Here is a 16,991-nt window from a genome sequence, read left to right as displayed (position 1 = left end):
TACCGGCAGAGGTGTGAAAGGTATGTCTATTGACTACAATAAAGCATGAATGGGACAGTTCTCCTCACCCGACATTAGTCAATAGACTGTAAATGGGTGTCTACAGGGCAATAAAATATTTGATAAGAATCTAATCAGCCTTTTCTTAAAAAAAACTCCCCATATATACTCCACAGCATGGATATTTTTAAGAAATCTTCAGATTTAAAATCTTTTTTAAATCAGATTCAAAATTCAGATCATGCTTCCTTATATATCTCAATATTAATAACAGTCTGATTAATTCTGAGTCTTGAACTGTAAACTCTTACTTCTAGACTTGGCTTTCTTAATATATGTTTGTTATGTCTCCATTCAGAATAGATTATATTCAAGTGGGGCATACATGACACCCAGCATAAAAAGGTTGCTACTCATAAGTCACAGCAACCCCTTTTTATTTTGGGTGTCATGTATGCCCCACTTGAATATAGTCTATTTTGAATTTCAAAGGTATAATTAGCTATATTACATGCTAATGAAATATTAAAGCATTAAAAAGGAAAGTACACGTTTAACAAGTAAATTTTATTGAAGAAAAATGTAAACAGATCAAACTTCAAACAAAGTGCAAATATATTTACTGAAAAAATAAAATATATAAAGACATATATAAACAAAAATTTAAAAGTAAAAAATGTACACCAAGCGAACTTGACATTTTGTGCAAATGTATGTAGTGCAAAAAAATAAATATATATATATAAAATATAAAGACGACATATATAAACACAAATTTAAAAGAAAAAAATGTACACTAAGCAAACTTTAAACGTCGTGCGCAAACGTATTATACAAAAAAATTCAGAGAAAACAAGTTAAAAAATAACTATTTCTATGAATTATGGACTAGAGAGGTTTTAGTCGGGCAGAGAGGTCAGTTGTTGCCGGCCACTCATCGCCTGTACAAGCATCCCCATGACGTTGAGGAAGGCTTGATTGAATGCAGCCGTTTGTGCATTTTCCTCCGTCCTTAAGGCCGCTTCCTGCTCCCTCGCTTGCCGGGCCTCATCGATTGCCATCTGCAAATGGAGCTCCCTCTGTGCCCGGTTCAGTTCCTGCTGTTGAATATCAGCCACCTGCATCTCTCTTAAAACAGCTAGATGCTCCTGATGGTGCATGCTCCTTTTCCTCTTGCCTAGATACAAAGGAAGAACAGTTATAATTGTGATTTTTTTTCTAAAGGTAAAAAAAAAAAAAAAGGAGAGTAAAAATAAAGCTAACAGAATCACATATCAATTAATTTATGAAATAACTGTTCATTAACAACCCTTACATGATCTACAGTGTGAACTAATCACAAAGTTACAGTAGCTAGCAATAATGTATTTATGGTGAGCAACAGGATTTCATGATATATCCAATTTTATTGCAGGCATTCAAATCGACATAAGAAAAGGATTAGGTAAGCTTAGTCTAGATATATGATTTGTAACAGAAAGTGTTTTAGTCGTATTTCATACCTGGTACCACACGCTCTGGTGTCCTGCTGGTGCTGGAGGTTGCTGGTGTAGGCGGTCGTGCTGGTGGCGAAGCTGCTATCACCATTTGGGACGTTGAGGCATCACTGCACGGAGAAAGTGCTAACGAGTCAATTGTAGACAATGCATCTGAAACAAAAAGTTACACAAATTATTGCAACACAAGTCAAACTAGCAACAATAACAAGTCCAGAACATTTAAATAATTAAATAGTCATAGATGTATAAAAAAATCAAAATAAAGCTTTACAGTAGATGGTCAATAAAGTGAAGCTTTCAAACTTAATATATTGTTAACTTAACACAACGTACCATCATCGAATGTGTTGTCTAACAACGAGGTGGCCGAGTCCAGGGCACCCTCTCTCCCATTGCTCGCAGGTCGTCTTCCGTAGATAGCGTCCATTTGGTCGAACCACTTCCACGTTCTCCTGTTCGCACCATTTCGGCCGTTGTGATCCTTTATGGTTCTATAGTCACTCGTAAGTTTTTTTAATTTGTCCCTACACTGTTTGCAGGTCCGGTAATAGCCTTGTGCGGCTAAGAGCTGAGCTACTTCTTGGAACACTTTTTCATTCCGTTTTGCCCCATCCAGCTCTCGCTGGATCCGCTCCTCGGCAACCAACGAGAGGAACGTCTGCACCTCGTCCACTGACCACGATTCAGCCATTTCTTTTTTAAAGTTTTGATCTCTTTTTTTTTTTCAAGAAAGTAAAAAACAGATGCTAACGCGTTGGCTGTTGTCTACTGGTTATTTAAATCTAGCGGGTTTAGTGTCTCGTGTCGCAAATCCAATGACGCTGGTAGTGACGATTCTACCTGACCAATCAGTGATCTGCAGTGTTTTTACGTCACATTTTAGTACCGGTACGGTACCCTTGGAACCTCAACAGACCAGGTACCATTTAAAGCGAGCCGAAGCGAGCCGTACCGTACCGTACCATGCAGTGGAAAAGCACCACAAGTGAGCCGTACCGAACCGAACCGTACCGTAGCATGCAGTGGAAAAGCGCCAAAGCGTGCCGTACCGAACCGAACCGTACAGTACCATGCAGTGGAAAAGCGCCAATAGATATATTATGTATGTGACTGAGGATGTTGTGTTTTATAGCGAGTGTACACAAATATAAGTAAACAGTTTGCAGTCTGAATGATGTCCTGTATGAAAAAAATGAGGGAGTATGTTTCGACTGTTCACACACACAGTTCGATCGCCCCCGCGCCTCTCTCTCTCACACGCGCGCACACACACACACACACACACACAGTTCGATCGCGCCCGCGCTTCTCTCTCTCTCTCTCTCTCTCTCTCTCTCTCTCTCTCTCTCTCTCTCACACACACACACACACAGTTTGATGGCGCGCGCCTCTCTCTTAAGCTGGAGTGTGTGTGTGTGTGTGCGCGCGAGAGAGGCGCGTTGGCGCGGTAGAACTTTGTGTGTGTGTGTGTGTGTGAGAGAGAGAGAGAGAGAGAGAGAGAGGGAGAGAGAGTGTGAGAGAGAGAGAGAGAGAGGGGCGCGGGCGCGATCGAACTGTGTGTGTGTGTGTGTGTGTGAGAGAGAGAGAGAGAGAGAGAGAGAGAGAGAGAGAGAGAGAGAGAGAGAGAGAGAGAGAGAGGCGCTTATTTATAATTCAGATGAGAATAAAGTTAATTAAAATTATAAGGAACATTTAGTTTTCTGTTCTGAATATCATTAAAACAGAAAAGGCAGAGACAACATAATGATGAATAATCTTAAGATATTATATCGTATTCTATGTGTTGTGAATACACCCATGTTAAATATTAAAATTTACTTCCATTGCATATCATAGGACACATAAGCGTACAATATAATTACATTAATAAACCTGTACAAAGACCTCCAGATAAATACTGGGCTTCTATATTTACACATTTAAGTGCTGAAAAACACATTGAGCTATGACATCCTATGACATTAAAAATTATTCTATATTTAAATTATCTCATATATGTGGCTATTGTGGTTCAAGATCATAGGCCCTGTCCCAAATGGCACACTTCATATGAATACTCGGTCTTGTGTACTTATTTCATGTGTCCATTAAATCCATGAGACCCATGGATGAGGTGTCTCATTTTTCATTTTAGGTTTCAGAAGGTTGCTCACGCATACTTTGTGGTTGATATGTGCCCTCGATGCGCACTTGATGCACCCAAACTGATGCAAGCTCTACAGCAGTGTTTCTCAACCTTTTTGGAGTATTGGACCCCCATAATATCTGAAACCAGCCTCATGGACCCCCCCTACCCCTGTTCTCACCCGCCATCCACTGTTTTATTTCCAATCACAATGATTTTCACAGTTAAACGCTATGAATGCAATATCAGTGAATGCAAGTTAAGTAATTAATATTTTTTTTAATGACTTGCAACTAGAATTGCATCTGGCCATTGAATTTGATTGCATTGAAATGGCACAACACATTACACAATCAATCACAACAACATTGTCAATTTCAGAACAATATTCTACTGCATTCTATAAAACATCACATGTCCATTAATGTCCAATTTGAGATTATTTTAACAACGTCCATTTGAATGTTACTTTCTTTTGTAAAATTTACACTTTTTTAATACTAAAATTTCATTCTACTGCATTAAAATTACACAACAAATGCTTCATATACAACCAATTCTTTGGAACAACATTCTCTTTCAACACATGGAACAGTTTCAACACTATGCCATCTATGTAATTTGGCTTTAACTTATTAACATGTCCATCTGAATGTTATTTTACTTGAATCTTTTGTTTAATGTGAAATTTGCACCTGTTTATCACAAATAAGCTTTTGCATACTGGGGTGAAGTGTAGCAACAGCAGCAATAAGGTTCCTCTCCAAGCTGAGTCTGTTTCTCTGTTTTGTCTTTATGTGTGCCATGACTGAAAATGTGACCTCACACAAATAGGTTGATCCAAAAGGCAACAGTTCATACAGAGCATGTTTCCCAACATCAGGGTACTCCTTTTCAAAATTGCACCATAACTGTGTCAGTGATGTTTCTGAAAACATTATCTTCAAACCCCTATCTGAGGACAAATCAATAAGTCTTTCCTGGAGAGTAACAGGAACGGTCTGGGTGCAGGTAGCCACAAAAGGGTTCCTTATCCAGTGAAGTGCAGAATTATGAACCTCAATGTCAGGAAAATATGATCTGAACTCAGAGGAAAGTTATTCCAAGTGTGCCTGTACTGTCTGCAGAATGCTCACTTTTTCAGCTCTAGCATTAACAATACACATGTCCAGCTGAGGGAAACTACTGACATCCCCATTCTGGCATTTCCGACACCAGAGCTCAATTTTCTTCATGAACCCTGAAACTCGATCATACAGGTGAAGGACAGTTGTGTCTTTACCTTGCAATTCCAAGTTCAAGTCATTCAGCCTGCTGAAAACATCTGCCAGGTAAGCTAAATATGCCAGCCAGCTGTTGTTCTTCAGCAGTGGTGCAAGTGCAGTGCTCAGAGAGAAAGTCACTGACTTGATCACGTAACTCAAACAGTCTCTGGAGTGTTTTTCCCCTTGAGAGCCAGCGTATATCAGTGTGAAGCAACAATTGCTGGTGTTCAGAATTTGCTCCATCACATAGTTTTTCAAACAGTCTGGCATTTAGAGGTCGGGATTTAATGAAGTTGATGATTTTAACAGCATCATTAAGGACTTCGTGTAATTTGGGGCACATACGTTTTGAAGCTAAAGCTTTCCTGTGAATTATGCAGTGAACTGTCTTAATGCCAGGGTTTGCCTGTTTTACGCGTGCGAGGAATCCACGGGTGCGCCCCGTCATTGATGCTGCTCCGTCCGTGCAGATATGTGAGCAGCGCTGCCAGTTCAACGAGTGCTCCGTGAAAAAAGAATCCACAACATTAAAAACATCCTCGCCGGTGGTTCTGGCCAGCATTGTCTTGCAGAAAAGAATATGTTCGGTGATATTATCTTTGTCTTTGAAGCGAACAAACGCTACCAGTTGTGATTTGCCACTAACGTCAGTTGACTCGTCTAATTGTAAAGCAAAACAGTCAGACCACTTTAATTTTTCCACCACTTGCGCAAGGATATCTGCAGACATATCATCAATCCGACGGCATACAGTGTCGTTGGATAAAGGCACCGTTTTAATTGCATCTGCTGCCTTCTTGTCTAACATTGTCTCTGCTAGGATGGCAGCTGCTGGCACAATTAATTCCTCAGCAACTGAGTATGTTTTTTTCGATTTGTCTACAAGCAAAGATACCTCATATGAAGCAAGCAGGGAAGAACTGGTCATCTGTGTTGCCTCTTTTAGTGTGTCTTGACTTTTCCGAAATTCAGAAAGTTTTCTGTAGAAAAAGTCTGCAGATTTACCTACATACAGGTGCTTCTCAAAAAATTAGCATATTGTGATAAAGTTCATTATTTTACATAATGTAATGATAAAAATTAAACTTTCATATATTTTAGATTCATTGCACACCAACTGAAATATTTCAGGTCTTTTATTGTTTTAATACTGATGATTTTGGCATACAGCTCATGAAAACCCAAAATTCCTGTCTCAAAAAATTAGCATATCGTGAAAAGGGTCTCTAAACGAGCTATTAACCTAATCATCTGAATCAACTAATTAACTCTAAACACCTGCAAAAGATTCCTGAGGCTTTTAAAAACTCCCAGCCTGTTTCATTACTCAAAACCGCAATCATGGGTAAGACTGCCGACCTGACTGCTGTCCAGAAGGCCATCATTGACACCCTCAAGCAAGAGGGTAAGACACAAAGACATTTCTGATCAACTAGGCTGTTCCCAGAGTGCTGTATCAAGGCACCTCAGTGGGAAGTCTGTGGGAAGGAAAAAGTGTGGCAAAAACCGCTGCACAACGAGAAGAGGTGACCGGACCCTGAGGAAGATTGTGGAGAAGGACCGATTCCAGACCTTGGGGGACCTGCGGAAGCAGTGGACTGAGTCTGGAGTAGAAACATCCAGAGCCACCGTGCACAGGCGTGTGCAGGAAATGGGCTACAGGTGCCGCATTCCCCAGGTCAAGCCACTTTTGAATCAGAAACAGCGGCAGAAGCGCCTGACCTGGGCTACAGAGAAGCAGCACTGGACTGTTGCTCAGTTTTGCATGTCATTCGGAAATCAAGGTGCCAGAGTCTGGAGGAAGACTGGGTAGAAGGAAATGCCAAAATGCCTGAAGTCCAGTGTCAAGTACCCACAGTCAGTGATGGTCTGGGGTGCCATGTCAGCTGCTGGTGTTGGTCCACTGTGTTTTATCAAGGGCAGGGTCAATGCAGCTAGCTATCATGAGATTTTGGAGCACTTCATGCTTCCATCTGCTGAAAAGCTTTATGGAGATGAAGATTTCATTTTTCAGCACGGCCTGGCACCTGCTCACAGTGCCAAAACCACTGGTAAATGGTTTACTGACCATGGTATTACTGTGCTCAATTGGCCTGCCAACTCTCCTGACCTGAACCCCATAGAGAATCTGTGGGATATTGAGAAGAGAAAGTTGAGATACGCAAGACCCAACACTCTGGATGAGCTTAAGGCCGCTATCGAAGCATCCTGGGCCTCCATAACACCTCAGCAGTGCCACAGGCTGATTGCCTCCATGCAACGCCGCATTGAAGCAGTCATTTCTGCAAAAGGATTCCCGACCAAGTATTGACTATTGAGTGCATAACTGAACATAATTATTTGAAGGTTGACTTTTTTTTTTGTATTAAAAACACTTCATTTATTGGTCGGATGAAATATGCTAATTTTTTGAGACAGGAATTTTGGGTTTTCATGAGCTGTATGCCAAAATCATCAGTATTAAAACAATAAAAGACCTGAAATATTTCAGTTGGTGTGCAATGAATCTAAAATATATGAAAGTTAAATTTTTATCATTACATTATGGAAAATAATGAACTTTATCACAATATGCTAATTTTTTGAGAAGGACCTGTATGAAGCATGTCTCGTTGTCAGATGTCGCTGTAAATGGGATGGTTTCATTGCGTGGTTAGACAGGACCTCACCACACAGAAAACACAATGGCTGTGGAGGCTCAGTAGTTGTTGTGGTAAACCCAAACATTTTGTAACTGTCTTGATATTGACGTGCTTTTGTTCTGCCCTTTTTAATTCGCTTTTCTGGTGGGCTGGAATTTACTTGTCTTGTGTCAGACCCGCTGGTAGATGGCCCATAATTTTTTTAAGCCACCTGTCCATGATTGCTGCTCTCCCCAGCCCATGCGACAGTTCTCTGACTGAAATCAACGCGCTGTAAACGTACTGGATTGAATAAAATGGCAGCAAATCGCGGCAAAAATAAAAACGCACAAGAGGTCATTTAAAATAATTTGTAATTTCAACCTTAATTCTGGTTTTAGTAATACTAAAGTAAACAATAAAGCTAAAAAATACATTTTAGGATATTTAAAAAAATATATTTTTTAAATGTTTTTTCGGACCCCCTGCAATTTTGCCGCGGACCACTAGGGGTCCGCGTACCCCCGGTTGAGAAACACTGCTCTACAGCACACTTCTTTTCGACAATCAAAGCAGGGTTACGTTTTTGCACGTCGTGCACAATAACCCTAAAGGCACCAGGGTGGCGGTGCCACCGGCTTCTTTATATATATATATATAAATATAGCTGCGAGCAGCGATGACGGGTCAAAGCCGGCAGTACCGCCACCCTGGTGCACCAGGGTTGCGGTGCCACCGGCTTGGGCCCGTAATCGCTGCTCGCAGCTATATTTAGGTGTTCAAGCACGAAGTGCTGAAAACCTATTGTAATTGTACTGATTTTTAGGTGTTCAAGCACGAAGTGCTGAAAACCTATTGTATTTGTACTGATTTTTATTAGGTGTTCAAGCACGAAGTGCTGAAAACCTATTGTAATTGTACTGATTTTTATTAGGTGTTCAAGCACGAAGTGCTGAAAACCTATTGTATTTGTACTGATTTTTATTATTAGGTGTTCAAGCACGAAGTGCTGAAAACCTATTGTAATTGTACTGATTTTTATTATTAGGTGTTCAAGCACGAAGTGCTGAAAACCTATTGTATTTGTACTGATTTTTAGGTGTTCAAGCACGAAGTGCTGAAAACCTATTGTAATTGCTATTTGAAAAAAAAAAAAAACCTAAAACGCATCGTGCAGCCCAAACCGTAAGGCCTAGAGACTTGAAACTCGGCCAGATGGTAGGGCCTCAGTTTGGGGAGAACCTATCAGAGTATGACCCCGATTGGCCCATAGGTGGCGCTACAGCAACCAAAAGTACTAAATTGCCCATAACTCCTCGACCGTTTGACCTAGAATCAAGGTTTTCACACCACTGTGTTCCTTGGCTCAAGACGGACAAGATGTCTATCTTGGATTGTCGATTTGAGCGAAGAAAAATTTGTTATGGCCAATTTTGTCCAAAACCTACTTTTGCGAACTAGTCCCTGGTTTTTTGCCTGATCGGAACCAGACCAGTCTAGGACAATTCTCTGGACTCTCTAGATCAATAATTATCAAAAAAAAGTTGAACTTTGCCCTTTGGTTCACTGTAACAGGGTCATTTAGAAAAGGGGGCGTGTCAAAATACACTCAAAAGCCTATAAATCATAAATAAAAACTCAGAACTTCACAAAAATTGATGAGCACATGTGTCCTAACATGGTGAAGAAGCATGCAAAGTTTCATGGAGATCGGACCATAGGTGGCGCTATAACGGGCAAAAAGGTCCCCTATTATTAGGTGTTCAAGCACGAAGTGCTGAAAACCTATTGTAATTGCTATTTGAAAAAAAAAAAAAACCTAAAACGCATCGTGCAGCCCAAACCGTAAGGCCTAGAGACTTGAAACTCGGCCAGATGGTAGGGCCTCAGTTTGGGGAGAACCTATCAGAGTATGACCCCGATTGGCCCATAGGTGGCGCTACAGCAACCAAAAGTACTAAATTGCCCATAACTCCTCGACCGTTTGACCTAGAATCAAGGTTTTCACACCACTGTGTTCCTTGGCTCAAGACGGACAAGATGTTTATCTCGGATTGTCGATTTGAGCGAAGAAAAATTTGTTATGGCCAATTTTGTCCAAAACCTACTTTTGCGAACTAGTCCCTGGTTTTTTGCCTGATCGGAACCAGACCAGTCTAGGACAATTCTCTGGACTCTCTAGATCAATAATTATCAAAAAAAAGTTGAACTTTGCCCTTTGGTTCACTGTAACAGGGTCATTTAGAAAAGGGGGCGTGTCAAAATACACTCAAAAGCCTATAAATCATAAATAAAAACTCAGAACTTCACAAAAATTGATGAGCACATGTGTCCTAACATGGTGAAGAAGCATGCAGAGTTTCATGGAGATCGGACCATAGGTGGCGCTATAACTGTCAAAATGCTTATATACCATTAAAAGAGATTTTCACAATAACATATCCCGTGTGTGTGTGTGTGTGTGTGTGTGTGTGTGTAAGCATGCATAATATAGTTAACAACTGGTTTGTTTTAGTGCAGAATACTGGTGAAATCAAGTGTGTTCAAAATGAAAGTGAGTCAGTAAGTGGTCTTCTACTGCCCTCTCTACTTATTAATAGTCTTTTCACATTTGCTTTTGCATTCATATATATAGACAATAATAAATCACTTATACAACAATTACTATTATAACACAATCATATTTTGTCAGAGTTTATCACTTCAATTGTTCTGATGCTTCACATAATGTCTATCAACGTGGTAAATCATGGTAAATAACGCCAGAAACATGGTAAATCATAGTAAATAAGGTAAATCATGCTAGAATCCTGGTAAATCATTCTAGAATGTGCTATATCATGGTAAATCATCCTATAACATGGTAAATCAAGGTAAACTAAGATAAATCATGGTAAACTATGGTAAACCATGTTAGAATCATATTAAATCATACTAGAATGTGTTCAATTCTGGTAAACCATGTTAGAACAGGGTAAATCATGGTCAATCATACTAGAACTTGGTATATCATGGTAAACTATGGTAAATCATACTGGAACATGGTAAATCATACTGGAACATGGTAAATCAAGAAAAATAAAACTGAAATGTGGTATATCATGGTAAATCATGCTAAAACATGGTCTATTCCATCTATGATGTCAGTGGTTAAATGCTTGCTACATAAAACTTAATGTCTTTTGATGCTTTTGTGCTTAACGGCCTTAAAGGCCTTAACTGCTTGAACACCGCTAAATGCTGCTTGCAGCTTTAATTATTATTATTATTATTATTATTATTATTATTCTGCCGTAAAACGCGTCGTGCAGACCAAACCGTAAGTGCTAGAGACTTCATATTTGGGATTAAGGTAGCACAGAAATCGAGGAGAGGTTGAGAGAGTATGAGCCCGATTGGCCCATAGGTGGCGCTATAGTAACAAAAACGCGAAAGTGATCATAACTCCTAAACCCTATGTCGTAGACTCAAGTGTCTTATATCATTGGAAAGCTGGACTCTTGACTTAAAAAACGTATATCTCCGATTTCATTTCCGGTATGCAAATTTTTCCGCCATTTTGAATTTTGTCAAAAAACTACTTTTGCGAACTAGTCCCTGGTTTTTCGCCCGATCGGAACCAAACCAGTGCAGAAATGTTCTCTGGAGTCTGAATATCAATAATTATCAAAAAAAAGTCGAATTTTCGATTTCCGGTTGCTAGGGGGCGCAAAATGAACGTTGTGGGAGGAGCCTATTTTACTAAAATGGCTATAACTCAAGAAGGAAATGAGATATCTTCACCAAACTTGGTCCACATATTAATGAGTTCAATTTGAGGTCACAGTAAAAAAACCGCGTCGATCTAGCACTAGGTGGCGCTATAACATTGAAAAAACATAAAAGGGGGTGTGGCCACCTGACCGTTAGTCCGATTGACCTGAAAATTGGTATGCAGTGTCTTGGTCCAAGGTGCCATGTATGTGTAAAAGGATATTGGCGTATCTAAAAAAACATGGCCGCCATCGGCCAATTAAATTTGAGCACCTGTGAGACAAGGTTAACGGAGGCCAATCGGAACGAAACTCTATGGGCATGTTCGACTCATGGCCCAAGAGGTCTGTAAGAGTTTTGAAAGAAATCGGCCACTAGTTGGCGCTAACGAGTTTTACGGCTCTGTAATCACGTGGTGTTGCACACATCCCCACAATATGCACATCATTTGATAGATCTCCTCATGATGAACAACTTTGCCTCTAGAACCATTGCTGTCAATCAAACTGTTCATTAAATATTCACGAATATGTTAAAAACCTACTTTTGCGAACTAGTCCCTGGTTTTTTGCCCGATCGGAATCAGACCAGTCTAGGACAATTCTCTGGACTCTCTAGATCAATAATTATTGAAAAAAAGTTGAACTTTTTTATTTTTCTTATGGTATTAAAGGGTTATTTAGAAAAGGGGCGTGACAAAATGCACCCAAAAGCCTATAAATCATAAATAAAAACTCAGAACTTCACAAAAATTGATGAGCATATGTGTCATACCATGGTGAAGAAGCATGAAACGTTTCATGGAGATCGGACAATAGGTGGCGCTATAACTGTTGAAAAGCTTTAAACCCATGTATTTCCTATGGTAAATTGCCTGTATTGGCTGTAAATGGTCTTTTCCATCTATGATCGTATAATATTCATATCTTAATGTTTAAAACCAGTGCAGTACAATTATCTGGACTCTCTAGATCAATAATTATCAGAAAAGGTATAATTACTTCATTTGGATGGCTATAATAGAGTGTAAATCGGATGGCTATAACAGCTATAACAGCTTGAATGGCTATAACAGCCAATAAGTGGTATTTTACTGCCCCCTGCTGTCATTTCATCATACTACTCTCTAATATTTTTATATATAATTGATATTTAGACTTTATTAAATCATTATTTTAACATTTACAATCACATTTTGTCAAAATGCATCTATTGCTCTGTACTCTCTACAACAATAATTATAGGAAAATGTATAACTTCTTCATTTGGATGACTATAATAGGGTCACTTCAATATGTAGCCTTGACCGAAAGCCAATATCTTTTCAATAAATGCTCATAGCTTCTTAAAAAAAGGTCGAGAACAGCTATAACAGCTTGAAAAAGGCTAACAGCCAATAAGTGGTATTTTACTGCCCCCTGCTGTTTAAAAAAAGTCATTTTGTCACACTACTCAACTATAATTAATATTTAGACTTTATAAATTCACTATTTTAACATTTACAATAACATTTAGTCAAAAATCGTCTATTGAAGTGACAATTGAGTCACACTGGCTCCTGAAGTTCCAAATGTCTCTATCTACATCAGAATGAGCGTGTGTAGATTAAATGATATGAAAAACATGGCCTATTGTATAAGTAGGCTGTAATAGCACTGTTGTCCACTAGATGGAGCAGCAGCATTAGATATTTTTAATCTTTTTTTATCAGCTTTCAGCATTGGCTAACAAACAAATGCTTAAAGCATTTTCTTTAATTAGTTTTATATTATTACATTGCAAAGAAATATGTGAAATGCTCATATACCATTAAAACAGATTTTCACAATAACATATCCCAAAAGTGTGTGTGTGTGTGTGTGTGTGTGTGTGTGTGTGTGTGTGTGTGTGTGTGTGTGTGTGTGTGTGTGTGTGTGTGTGTGTGTGTGTGTGTGTGTGTGTGTGTGTGTGTGTGTAAGCATGCATTATGGAGTTAACATGAAAAAAATGGTTTGCTTCACTGGAGAATACTGGAGAAACAAAGTAGTTGAAAATGAAAGTGAGCCAATAAGTGGTCTTCTACTGCCCTCTGCTGGCCACTCTTCTTATTAATAGTCTTTTTTTGTATATAGACACTATAAAATCACTTAAATAACAATTACTATTATAACACATTCATATTTTGTCAGAGTTTATCACTTCAATTGTTCTTATGCTTCATATAATTGCTATCAACGTGGTAAATCATGGTAAATAACGCCAGAAACATGGTAAATCATAGTAAAAAAGGTAAGTCATGCTAGAATCCTGGTAAATTATTCTAGAATGTGCTATATCATGGTAAATCATCATATAACATGGTATATCAAGGTAAACTATGGAAAATCATGTAAGATTCATGGTAAATCATACTGGAACATGGTAAATCATGAAAAATCACACTGAAATGTAGTATATCATGGTAAATCATGAAAAATCACACTGAAATGTAGTATATCATGGTAAATCATGCTTGCTACATAAAACTTAATGTCTTTTGATGCTTTTGTGCTTAACGGCCTGAAAGGCCTTAACTGCTTGAACACCGCTAAATGCTGCTTGCAGCTTTAATTATTATTATTAGGTGTTCAAGCACGAAGTGCTGAAAACCTATTGTAATTGCTATTTGAAAAAAAAAAAAAAACCTAAAACGCATCGTGCAGCCCAAACCGTAAGGCCTAGAGACTTGAAACCTGGCCAGGTGGTAGGGCCTCAGTTTGGGGAGAACCTATCAGAGTATGACCCCGATTGGCCCATAGGTGGCGCTACAGCAACCAAAAGTACTAAATTGCTCATAACTCCTAGACCGTTTGACTTGGAATCAAGCTTTTTGCACCACTGTGTTCCTTGGCTCAAGGCGGACAATATGTTTATCTCGGATTCTCGATTTGAGCAACAAATAATTTGTAATGGCCGATTTTGTCCAAATCCTACTTTTGCGAACTAGTCCCTGGTTTTTTGCCTGATCGGAACCAGACCAGTCTAGGACAATTCTCTGGACTCTCTAGATCAATAATTATCAAAAAAAAGTTGAACTTTGCCCTTTGGTTCACTGTAACAGGGTCGTTTAGAAAAGGGGGCGTGTCAAAATACACTCAAAAGCCTATAAATCATAAATAAAAACTCAGAACTTCACAAAAACTGATGAGCACATGTGTCATGACATGGTGAAGAAGCATGCAGAGTTTCATGGAGATCGGACCATAGGTGGCGCTATAACTGTCAAAAAGGTCGCCTATTATTAGGTGTTCAAGCACGAAGTGCTGAAAACCTATTGTAATTGCTATTTGAAAAAAAAAAAAAAACCTAAAACGCATCGTGCAGCCCAAACCGTAAGGCCTAGAGACTTGAAACCTGGCCAGGTGGTAGGGCCTCAGTTTGGGGAGAACCTATCAGAGTATGACCCCGATTGGCCCATAGGTGGCGCTACAGCAACCAAAAGTACTAAATTGCTCATAACTCCTAGACCGTTTGACTTGGAATCAAGCTTTTTGCACCACTGTGTTCCTTGGCTCAAGGCGGACAATATGTTTATCTCGGATTCTCGATTTGAGCAACAAAAAATTTGTAATGGCCGATTTTGTCCAAATCCTACTTTTGCGAACTAGTCCCTGGTTTTTTGCCTGATCGGAACCAGACCAGTCTAGGACAATTCTCTGGACTCTCTAGATCAATAATTATCAAAAAAAAGTTGAACTTTGCCCTTTGGTTCACTGTAACAGGGTCGTTTAGAAAAGGGGGCGTTTCAAAATACACTCAAAAGCCTATAAATCATAAATAAAAACTCAGAACTTCACAAAAGCTGATGAGCACATGTGTCATGACATGGTGAAGAAGCATGCAGAGTTTCATGGAGATCTGACCATAGGTGGCGCTATAACTGTCAAAAAGGTCGCCTATTATTAGGTGTTCAAGCACGAAGTGCTGAAAACCTATTGTAATTGCTATTTGAAAAAAAAAAAAAACCTAAAACGCATCGTGCAGCCCAAACCGTAAGGCCTAGAGACTTGAAACCTGGCCAGGTGGTAGGGCCTCAGTTTGGGGAGAACCTATCAGAGTATGACCCCGATTGGCCCATAGGTGGCGCTACAGCAACCAAAAGTACTAAATTGCTCATAACTCCTAGACCGTTTGACTTGGAATCAAGCTTTTTGCACCACTGTGTTCCTTGGCTCAAGGCGGACAATATGTTTATCTCGGATTCTCGATTTGAGCAACAAATAATTTGTAATGGCCGATTTTGTCCAAATCCTACTTTTGCGAACTAGTCCCTGGTTTTTTGCCTGATCGGAACCAGACCAGTCTAGGACAATTCTCTGGACTCTCTAGATCAATAATTATCAAAAAAAAGTTGAACTTTGCCCTTTGGTTCACTGTAACAGGGTCGTTTAGAAAAGGGGGCGTGTCAAAATACACTCAAAAGCCTATAAATCATAAATAAAAACTCAGAACTTCACAAAAACTGATGAGCACATGTGTCATGACATGGTGAAGAAGCATGCAGAGTTTCATGGAGATCGGACCATAGGTGGCGCTATAACTGTCAAAAAGGTCGCCTATTATTAGGTGTTCAAGCACGAAGTGCTGAAAACCTATTGTAATTGCTATTTGAAAAAAAAAAAAAAACCTAAAACGCATCGTGCAGCCCAAACCGTAAGGCCTAGAGACTTGAAACCTGGCCAGGTGGTAGGGCCTCAGTTTGGGGAGAACCTATCAGAGTATGACCCCGATTGGCCCATAGGTGGCGCTACAGCAACCAAAAGTACTAAATTGCTCATAACTCCTAGACCGTTTGACTTGGAATCAAGCTTTTTGCACCACTGTGTTCCTTGGCTCAAGGCGGACAATATGTTTATCTCGGATTCTCGATTTGAGCAACAAATAATTTGTAATGGCCGATTTTGTCCAAATCCTACTTTTGCGAACTAGTCCCTGGTTTTTTGCCTGATCGGAACCAGACCAGTCTAGGACAATTCTCTGGACTCTCTAGATCAATAATTATCAAAAAAAAGTTGAACTTTGCCCTTTGGTTCACTGTAACAGGGTCGTTTAGAAAAGGGGGCGTTTCAAAATACACTCAAAAGCCTATAAATCATAAATAAAAACTCAGAACTTCACAAAAGCTGATGAGCACATGTGTCATGACATGGTGAAGAAGCATGCAGAGTTTCATGGAGATCTGACCATAGGTGGCGCTATAACTGTCAAAAAGGTCGCCTATTATTAGGTGTTCAAGCACGAAGTGCTGAAAACCTATTGTAATTGCTATTTGAAAAAAAAAAAAAAACCTAAAACGCATCGTGCAGCCCAAACCGTAAGGCCTAGAGACTTGAAACCTGGCCAGGTGGTAGGGCCTCAGTTTGGGGAGAACCTATCAGAGTATGACCCCGATTGGCCCATAGGTGGCGCTACAGCAACCAAAAGTACTAAATTGCTCATAACTCCTAGACCGTTTGACTTGGAATCAAGCTTTTTGCACCACTGTGTTCCTTGGCTCAAGGCGGACAATATGTTTATCTCGGATTCTCGATTTGAGCAACAAAAAATTTGTAATGGCCGATTTTGTCCAAATCCTACTTTTGCGAACTAGTCCCTGGTTTTTTGCCTGATCGGAACCAGACCAGTCTAGGACAATTCTCTGGACTCTCTAGATCAATAATTATCAAAAAAAAGTTGAACTTTGCCCTTTGGTTCACTGTAACAGGGTCGT

At 39.6% G+C, this 16,991-nt stretch overlaps 1 protein-coding gene across 1 annotated transcript; it reads right to left on the bottom strand.

Moving 5' to 3' along the window:
* Positions 1–463: 463 nt before the first annotated feature.
* Positions 464–1,618, bottom strand: LOC143740161 (uncharacterized). Its single transcript, XM_077232214.1, has 2 exons — positions 1,503–1,618; positions 464–1,177 (listed from the first exon to the last, which is right to left on the bottom strand). Exons 1-2 carry the CDS (start codon positions 1,585–1,587, stop codon positions 900–902), a joined length of 363 nt encoding a protein of 120 aa, XP_077088329.1. The 5' UTR covers positions 1,588–1,618; the 3' UTR covers positions 464–899.
* Positions 1,619–16,991: the final 15,373 nt, after the last annotated feature.

This window comes from Siphateles boraxobius, unplaced genomic scaffold (genome assembly GCF_051911475.1).
Source record: "Siphateles boraxobius isolate OS27281-9 unplaced genomic scaffold, OSU_SipBor_1 17, whole genome shotgun sequence".
NCBI lineage: Eukaryota > Metazoa > Chordata > Actinopteri > Cypriniformes > Leuciscidae > Siphateles > Siphateles boraxobius.
This window is presented reverse-complemented; position numbering and strand designations above follow the sequence as displayed.

What these genes read in the sequence shown, in the direction of transcription:
- LOC143740161 (XM_077232214.1), bottom strand. Translation starts at nt 1,587, where the DNA reads ATGGTGATAGCAGCTTCGCCACCAGCACGACCGCCTACACCAGCAACC. An exon ending in ACCAGAGCGTGTGGTACCAG is followed by an intron (nt 1,178 to 1,502) that starts GTATGAAATACG and finishes CTTTGTATCTAG; the next exon opens with GCAAGAGGAAAAGGAGCATG.